Raw genomic sequence first — 8,953 nt, 5'->3', positions numbered from 1 at the left:
TGTCGTTGATTTAGTATATTTGGATTCATGTGTTGTAGACTTCGACATAAAAGAAGGTTTAATTTTTAGGAGTTGAAGAAAACTGTTTATTTGTTTGCTATATTCAACATAATTTTAAGTTTAGGACTGTCTGCTCCAATCAAACTTCCCTTGAACTTTCTTGCAAAGACACTTCTTGTCATTGGTTTCTTAGATCTTCTATTTATAAGAAGAGTTCTTTATGGATTGTTTGAAAGTTTTTCAATGTTCATAAATGTGCTATCGGCAACTTCGTTGGATAGTATGTGTATGAACTTTATTCAATATGAATTTTACGATTCCATGTCGTCCCTTAGATGTAATAAGCTTTATGCAAAAAAAAAAAACATGGAACTGATGTTAGTTATGATAAAGCTTGGAGAGCATGTGAGCTTGCATTAAACTCAGTGAGTGGATCTTGGCATCAGGTATAATTCATCTGAAGACAATAAAAAGGCATAATGAATATGCAGCCAGTCACAACACAAATATATGCACTTTGAATAATTAATCTATAATTATGCTACCAGTTACAACACAAACAAATTTGGTATGCAACTAGTCACAACACAAATATATGCAATTCTCCTACTTATGTGCAGCCAATCACAAAAAAATATATGCAGTTCAATAATAATCTATAATTATGCAACTGTAGCCACAACATAAAAACATATTTAGTTTTTTATTCAGCCAACACAAATACACGCAGTAAAGAATAATTAATCTATAACTATTTAGCTAAGAAATATATATATAGAAGGCATTGTATGTATTACAAACCTCACTTCTTTCTCCAACTTTTTTTGAAGCATGTTTAGTCTTCCTTGATTTTGCCTTCAAGGTTGAACATTGTATTAATTTTTACACACATCCATTTTATAAAGAATAGAAAGAAACGCTGCCTTTTTTTATATTTTTCTTCAACAATTGGTGTCTTATGTTGTTTTGAAGTAATTTCTTCGTGGCTTTCTGAGTATTGTTCACCAATTTCTTCCCTTTCTTTTTGTTATTTATCTTCAGTATATTCAACCTCATTCTCATTACTATATATGATCCTGCATTTTAAATAATTACATTTAAATTATATTATGCTGAAAATATAAGTCTTTTGGTAAAAAAAAAAAGGTATAATTACAACATAATAAGAAATTTTAGTACCTTCTTTTCTTCTTCCAAAACTTCTTTTTATGTGATTTAATTGAATACATAAGTTGTTTACCTTCGTCTTCCGTTTTTTTGTTGTTACAGTCATACCACCTATTACTTCAAATCTTTCTCTCTTCTTCATTTCTTTTAATTTCAATCTTTCAACTAATGGTGCTTCCATTTGGTTGTTTTTTTCGTGTATCAATAAAATATTCAATTAGAAGGATGAATTTCAGAACTTTTTTTTTTAAAAAAAATGAAATACCTATTCAGAACTACTTAAATTTTCGATCGTGTCAAATTGTTTGATCCATCTTCCGATCACCCCCGAAGCTCTTAATCAATTACTTCGTCTCGCACTCGTCATAGTATTATTTTCTTCCGTCCCTCTAATTATAGAAAAGAAATCGTCCCTCTTAATGATATAAAAAAAATCCTATTTAGGTCATTTTATTTATTAAATAATACAAATTATCTATCAAAATTACATTATTGTTTTTTAATAAAATATCGTGTGAATCTAGTTCATTTAAATTATCTATTAAAGTAACAAAATAGATTTAATTAATTTATTATTTTTTTAATGAAATATCCCATAAATCTAATTTAATTTGTATTAAATTTAAACTATTTAAAAAGGAACAAAATCTATTACAACAAGCTATTTTATGTGTGGCCGATTCCAATTTGATGAAGAAGAAGACTCCCAATTTGCTAAACAAGAAGACTCTTTCCATTTTCCCCATTTTTCTCTCTCAAAGAAAATGAGAAATTTGGTGTTCTTCGTGTCTTCTTCTTCCTCTCTTGGTCTCTGCAGCACTCATCATCAATGGCCAATGAAGAATCCTTTCTTCTGGCTCTATTCATTACCCCAGAAGTGTCCTGATGTTCGTTTTTCATTCTTAAATTTCTTTCATTTTTATCTTCTTTTATTAACACCATTGTTGCCGTCGTGCTTTCTACAGTAGAAACCATTGAAAGCAAACTCTCGCACAACCTCATCCGCATCAGAACTGCTGATCTTGGAGCCAAAGATCAGCACAATGGATGGCTTGTGTAGTCCAATCAGATCTTTCAATGCTCTTATTTGCAGTTCAGCGTCCTTCCAATCAAAATTGCAGCACAACATTGTCTTAGAACACCATGGAAGCATTGATGATGCAGCCTTAGAATCAACTTCATTATCGTTTTCCTTTCCTGAATTCAGCACAAAGCTGATAGCATACTGGGTTTGGTTTGATCCGGTGATTGTTGGGACTTCTGAAAATTCAATTCCAAGGCTCCTGGTCGTAGGATTAATCGTATAAACAGTCGGTCAACTATCAACAACATCGACTACTCCAAATGGTGTGTTGATCATCTCTTTCACTGTTGTTAATAAATCTCTATTTTTGTAAATGGAGATGGTGTATGTGGTGCAATCAAGGATTCTTGAAATTGGAAGAAGAAAAGGTTATGAAAGTGTAATTTTTTTTCTATTTTACTTGAGAAAATAGGGTGTAATTCATGTAAGTAGGGGTATTATTGGGGTTTTCAAATTCTTATTTTTTCTTATTTTTTTTGCCATTTGCCATTTTTTAAAGAAAAAACAGATTTTGTTACTTTCCAAAATCGCAATTTAAAAATTGTTATTCTTCTAGTTGACCCTTATTTTTTAAAAAAACAATTATGCATTTTTCCACTTTTTGTTATTCTTGACGTTTTATCATTTTACTTGACAATTTTTATATCAAAAGTGTTGTTTTTGTAGTAGTGCATGGAGAATGACTTAACTCGTAAAACTAATTATACTTATATACATAGAAACCTAAGTCTTAACGCCTTCTCGTTACTACCATGAGCAACCACGTAGTCCCTACCACCACACCACTAGCATCATACATTAGTTCAAAGGGTTGTGACCAATCTGGCATAATGTGGATAGGCGCTGAGGTCAACGTGTCTTCAATGTCTAAAATGCCTAGTTGCATTTTTTTTAAAGGGATGAAAGTCTTTCACAACGAAAGATTTTACAAAGACCTTAGATCAATTTAATTGAAAACTTAAAGTACCATACATTGCCAATAATTATATAAACAATTTTTTAATTGAGACTAAACATGCTTTAAAATTATACATTAGAGAAAGAAAAAAATCACGTAATTTGATGCCTCAGAATCTACTAAAACTCCAAATTGAGGACACACCCATTGGAAACATTCCTATCATGTGAGATGGGATTGGTTTGTGAGAACTAATTCGAATGGGAAAATCTTTTGAGAGAATCTCTGAGAGAATTCGCATATAGGCAAATGGCTTAGGTTTCAAAATCTGTTTTCTTCAACATCCTTAAATATCAGTACTCCTCTAATAAATAGAAACCACTCTCGTGCCATAAAAAGGGTATGGTCTTTCTTCAAGTCCTAGAGACACCATTTAATATAACACTCATCTATTTACCCCAAAGTAAGGAAGAAGTGAACTTCATCTTGTATGATTATGTTCTCAACTGCCCACTCGATCTTGTCCCCAAAATGATAAGCATATTGAATCAAAAATCTAATCACTCTCACCCGTAAAAATCAAAGGACAACCTCTCACAAACAAGAGTTCACAATAGACTTAGGATTAAGACTAAGTTTACCTAGGTCATCCAAATGAGATAGAAACTCAACTAGTTAAGGGAACTATATCTAGTGGTTACTATTTTGTAGTATAGTCTTATGCAAACTTATTGCATAAGATACCCTCACTTGCATGTCACCTACATGAACGCGTTGGATCATTGTGTTTATATCAAATACAAAGTGAGTCATATCTATAGTGTTACCAGGATAAGGTACCCAACCTAATCCCTATACTATGGACCCTTTAAGTTGATCTCAAACATTGATCCCTTTATATCTTTACATATTGTTCAAGACTCGTCAAACAACATAAGCTGGATATAGGTTATTAAGACAAAGTTAATAATATAACCAATAACAAGTATTGAAATATTAATAATAACATTTTATTAATATATAACGGTCAATGAATTATATCTACTATCTACGAGCTTTATGACATAAATTGCAACAAATTTTTCATCAAAGATATAAGGTTGATTGGTACATAACATGTAAACCTCAAACTTTAAGGAATTTGGATTTTCTCAAAAGCTTGAGAAGTGTTATGGTAAGTGTGTCTTTGTAGGTGAAAAGAAGGAAGGTTGAGTAGTTGTGGTTTAAGAGTTTAGAAAAGTTAAGTAGAAAAGAAAATTTTGGCTAAGTCCACATGTTATTTGCGTTTTGGCTTTGGTAGGCGGCCAAAGGAAGAAGAAAAATCTCTAAAGAGGTTAGTATGGACATGTACAAAGCTTGCTATGTGGCAAAAAGATGAGAAGATAACCTCTTTAAAGGTTATCTTTGCCTTCTGTGTGTGACCAAGATGGCCGAGATGGACAAAGTAAACCTCTTTTTCTTCAATTATTTTTTCTCTAAATTTTCAAAGAGAATCTAAAAAGAAAAAAAAAAAGAATTCAAAGATTAATGTAATAGATCAAAAAGAATTCAAAGATTAATGTAATAGATCATGATATAGAAAAAGCTTTGTAAGTACTAGTTAACTAAAAATGTTCTATTTGTCCCGGAACAGGATTCATACTATTATTTTTTATGTCCTGCACAAGATTGCTCATTGGGCATAATATCCAGTATATACTCATTCAACATGTAAAAGTTGAGGAACCATCATTTTTCAACATCACTTGATAATCCTCCTCACAAGGAAAAACGAAAGAAAAAATAAGTTAAAATTTTGATAAAGGTTTCAAGCTTTTATTACACAATGTAGAGTGCAACCCAAAATCATTTGAAAAGGCAAGCATAATAAGCAGCCAAGCCAAGCACACACACAACAGAAGAAGTAGTTCAACAAAAAAATCAGCAAACGAAGGGAGCATCCGCATGATGATCACTGCAATAGAGGCCAGGTTTCTGAGTGAAACCTTGGCTTTTCAGCTTTTTCCGAGCCGTCATAACAAGCTCGTGGTTGGTAATTTGTCCATCACATTCACTAAGTATGGTCTGAATTGCATTGCTGAGAGCCCCATATGCAGCATTGGCATTTCCTGAAGGCGTAGCATCAGCAGATGTTTGGTCTGTCTGGCACCCACTGATGAGGATTCCACCATCTGGAAGTTCTCGCTTGGATGTTCCAGCATATGCTTCTGTTTTACTCCCCACTTCAGTTTTCAAAGCAGGTTTCACATATTCCTCATCCTTCTCATCCAGCTTTTGTTTGAGAAATTCTTGTGCCAAATTCCCAACCATTCCCAAGAATCCTCCTCCAGACTGTCCATTTTCATCACCCTGGAGTTTTTCCATGATCACCTTCATAAACTTCTTCACCTTGGGGCTTGAATCTTCTCCAAAAATATCAAAGAGGGTTGGCCTCAGTTTCCCCACATCAATGTCATCTTTCCCTGTTTTCTGCTTGAGAATGTCTATAAGAGTGGATAGAGGTAAAGATCTGCTTTTCACATTGACTCGCTCTCCATATGAAAGCTCCAACTCTCTCTCTTGAGATTCGTCCCCGTCAGAGGGACGATCATGGCGGTGGTGTTGAAATGCTGAGGGAACGTGAATCCCACGTGATTCTAAAGCACCTTCAACGGTTTGATGAAGAAAGCTCCTGAAACCGAAGTGAGAGCTGCCCCCTTCTTCTTTTTGCTTGGTGTTTGTGCTCTCTCCTATTTGCTCCTCCGCATCGTCAATAAGACCACCGCTATGACAAGAGTCCGATACAATTGTTAATCGGCATCCTTCCGGAACCTGATCCACCAACTGCCTGAAATCATCATCTGCAAACGCATCCACAAATCAGATTCAAAATTCGCACCGCAGAATTCGGAAATTCGGATATAATTAAGATGGATGCGTTGAATTTAGGGAATTAATAAACATGAAAGTAGAGGGAAAACATAGACAGACCAGTGATGAGGTTCATATCGGAGGGAACAATACATTCGTCGTAGCCGGTGTCGTCATCCTCGCCGGTCTCGGCAGGGAGACGGGTGCCGTGACCACTGTAGTGAACAAAGAGAAAGTCGCCTGGATCGGCGGATCTGACTAGACGAGCAAGGGCGGAGCGGATATTCTTGCCCGTGGGTTGGGTATAGGATTCATCGGTATCAATCAGGATTTCGATATCGTCCTCCGAGAAACCATAACGCTCGATCAGACATTGACGCATCCGTTTAACGTCGTTGATACAACCTCTGAGTTCTGCCTTAGTTCCCGGGTAATTGCATCCGATTAGAACAGCCTTCTTCCCCATTTTCTTACAACTCGATTCAGAGACTTTTCTTTGAAGATGGGATGGGATAAAATTCTTATAAACTTCTTTTTTCTTGACTTTGTGTTTGGCCACTCACTCCTCGGCCGCTTCTTCAATCATCGAGTTAGTGTACACATGTCCGCGGAACCGGTCTACCTCGTAGGCTTATTTGGTATGGCCTAAGAATAATAATGCTTTCCAAACAAAACTATTTCTTTTAAACATTCTTTATAAGAAAAAACACTGCCTTTGTAATTTTTTTTTCTAAATGTATTTTTTATATAGTTTCAAATTACAATAAAATAATTTGTTGGTGGAGATTTTGATATGAGTTCGATAATGATAATCGAGTCTGGCGGTTGGAGGTAACCGAGAATAATCATTGTAAAATGATAATCAGAGGTTGGCAACAACATCTTTGCAAGTCAAACAGTGAATATTACTCGAAAAACGGTTGTTGGTAGTTTGCCAATAGCAATAAAGAAAAACTATAGATGAAAGTGAACCATAAACAGTTATCGAAAAACAGTCGTTGAAAAATGATCGACAAAATTTGACAGGCAATGACCACGAAAAACGATAAAAGAAAGTTGATCGACAATGGTCACCGAATAACAATCGACAATGGTCACTGAAAATTATTACCGATAGTTGGACATCAATGAAAGTTGGTCGACAACAGTTACCAAATTGGTCAACACAAGTTCACCGTCAACGATAACTGAAAAACAATCTACAAAAGTTGGTCGACAACGATCACGAACAAAGATCTACAAAAGTCGACAACCAACAATCACCACAAACTATCTTTGATAACTGGCCAACAACTATTATATTCAAAAAATTGTAGATGAAAGTCCACCAGCAATAGTCATTGAAAATAGTTGATGAAAGCTATCCAGCAAGGGTCATCGAAAAATGGTCGACGAAAGTTTACCGACAACTATCATCGAACAATGATCGACAAAAGTTGGTCAGCAACAGTCATTGAAAACGTTCGAAAAAAGTTATGCAACACGATTGTCCAAAAGCAGCTGACGAAGGTTAGCTAGTAGCAACGTCAAACAATTGATCAACAATGGTTGTTGAATAGAAATTGTCAGAGGTCAGCCAACAACGGTTGCGGAAAAATAGTATATGAAAGTTGATTATTAGCAGTTCACAAAAAAGTAGTAGCTTGAAAAATGGTGACGAGAGGTTCGCAGACAATAGTTGATGGTGGTCGATAGTTGTCTTGTGGCAATCACGAGAAAATGACCAATTCGAAGTTTGGCTAGTTACAATTGTGAAAAAGCAGTTGTCAGAGGTTAGCCAAAAGAAGGTGTGGAAAAACGGTAGACAAAAAAATGGTTGGTGACGATCTGAAGAACAGTTGTTGGAGGTTTACTAATGATGGTTGTTTGAGATGGTAATCGAATGTTGGCCGATGAGAGTTGATGGAGACAATTGTTAGAGATGGGTTGGTAAGGATAATCGAAGTTGTTCGTCTAAGTGTTTGATACAAATTTGGTAGATTAATTAACTTGTACTATAAAATTAGTTTTTAAAAATCTATTTTAGGTAGTTGTCAAACACATGAACTTTTCTCAAAATAATTTATTTTTTAATTTAATCACTTGAAAATACAATCCAAACACACTAAATTATATCTTGACTTTTCAAAAAATAATATGAGACATTTTTAAAAATAACAAAATATTCAAACTATTTACAAAATATAACCCTGATTGAACTCTCTAATTCTTTATCTAACTACGTGCATTTTAAAATTTTCAATTTTAAATATCGATAAACTTTAAATTTAATTGTTACATTAATTAATCGATTCAAATCTTATTTTTGCTCAAAACGTTGAATTTATTCTATTTTAATCTATACACCTTTCAAAATGAACATTTTTTTCAATAAACTTTAATGATTACCAACTTAAAAATATTTGATTATAAGAAGCCATGATATTACATTATAACCCCTCTCTTCTGTCGACACATCATTCGAAATGCAATAAAATTTGTGAAGGACGAATTGAAGGCTATTGCAGAATGGTTAAATGTACAACGTAAAACCGAGGACGGCTACCGTGTAGAAGTCATTTAACAATTTAATGAAAATAATTTGAAGAAAAATTTTGTATTTCATGAAAAATATATATGCATCAAAACAAAAATTAGTGAAAAAGTAAAATGGAAGCTTAATTCATGATGTGAATTTTGTAAGTCCAAAGCTTTTTTCTGTATCATATATGTATGAAAAAAACATAGTAGTTGAAAAGTAAGATTAAAGCTAAATTTATGAAATGAACATCCCAATTAATAGATGAAATAAAATTATTTGAAAACATCTTTTTATTTCATGTACCATATATATATATGCATGAAAAAGAAAAAGAATAGTGAACAATATTTGTTGAGGCTAAATTTATTAAATGAATAACATAATTAAAATTATTTAATAAAATCAATTTAAGAAAAATGTGTATTTCATGTAT

General features: G+C 33.6%; 1 protein-coding gene across 1 annotated transcript; it reads right to left on the bottom strand.

The window, feature by feature from the left end:
- Window positions 1–4,824: 4,824 nt before the first annotated feature.
- LOC101207409 (metacaspase-5) lies at window positions 4,825–6,628 on the bottom strand. The gene is made up of 2 exons (XM_004139907.3): window positions 6,120–6,628; window positions 4,825–5,989 (listed from the first exon to the last, which is right to left on the bottom strand). The coding sequence occupies exons 1-2, from the start codon at window positions 6,463–6,465 to the stop codon at window positions 5,070–5,072; spliced, it is 1,266 nt and encodes a 421-aa protein (XP_004139955.1). The 5' UTR covers window positions 6,466–6,628; the 3' UTR covers window positions 4,825–5,069.
- Between the last annotated feature and the right edge of the window lie 2,325 nt (window positions 6,629–8,953).

Source organism: Cucumis sativus, chromosome 6 (genome assembly GCF_000004075.3).
Source record: "Cucumis sativus cultivar 9930 chromosome 6, Cucumber_9930_V3, whole genome shotgun sequence".
Taxonomy (NCBI): domain Eukaryota; kingdom Viridiplantae; phylum Streptophyta; class Magnoliopsida; order Cucurbitales; family Cucurbitaceae; genus Cucumis; species Cucumis sativus.
Note: the sequence above shows the minus strand (reverse complement) of the source record. Positions and strands in the feature narration are given on the sequence as shown.

Excerpts from the sequence above, each read along its gene's own strand:
- LOC101207409 (XM_004139907.3), bottom strand. The coding sequence starts at position 6,465 with ATGGGGAAGAAGGCTGTTCTAATCGGATGCAATTACCCGGGAACTAAG. Across the intron at positions 5,990-6,119 it reads CGATATGAACCTCATCACTG|ATGATGATTTCAGGCAGTTG; the intron begins GTCTGTCTATGT and ends ATGCGTTTGCAG.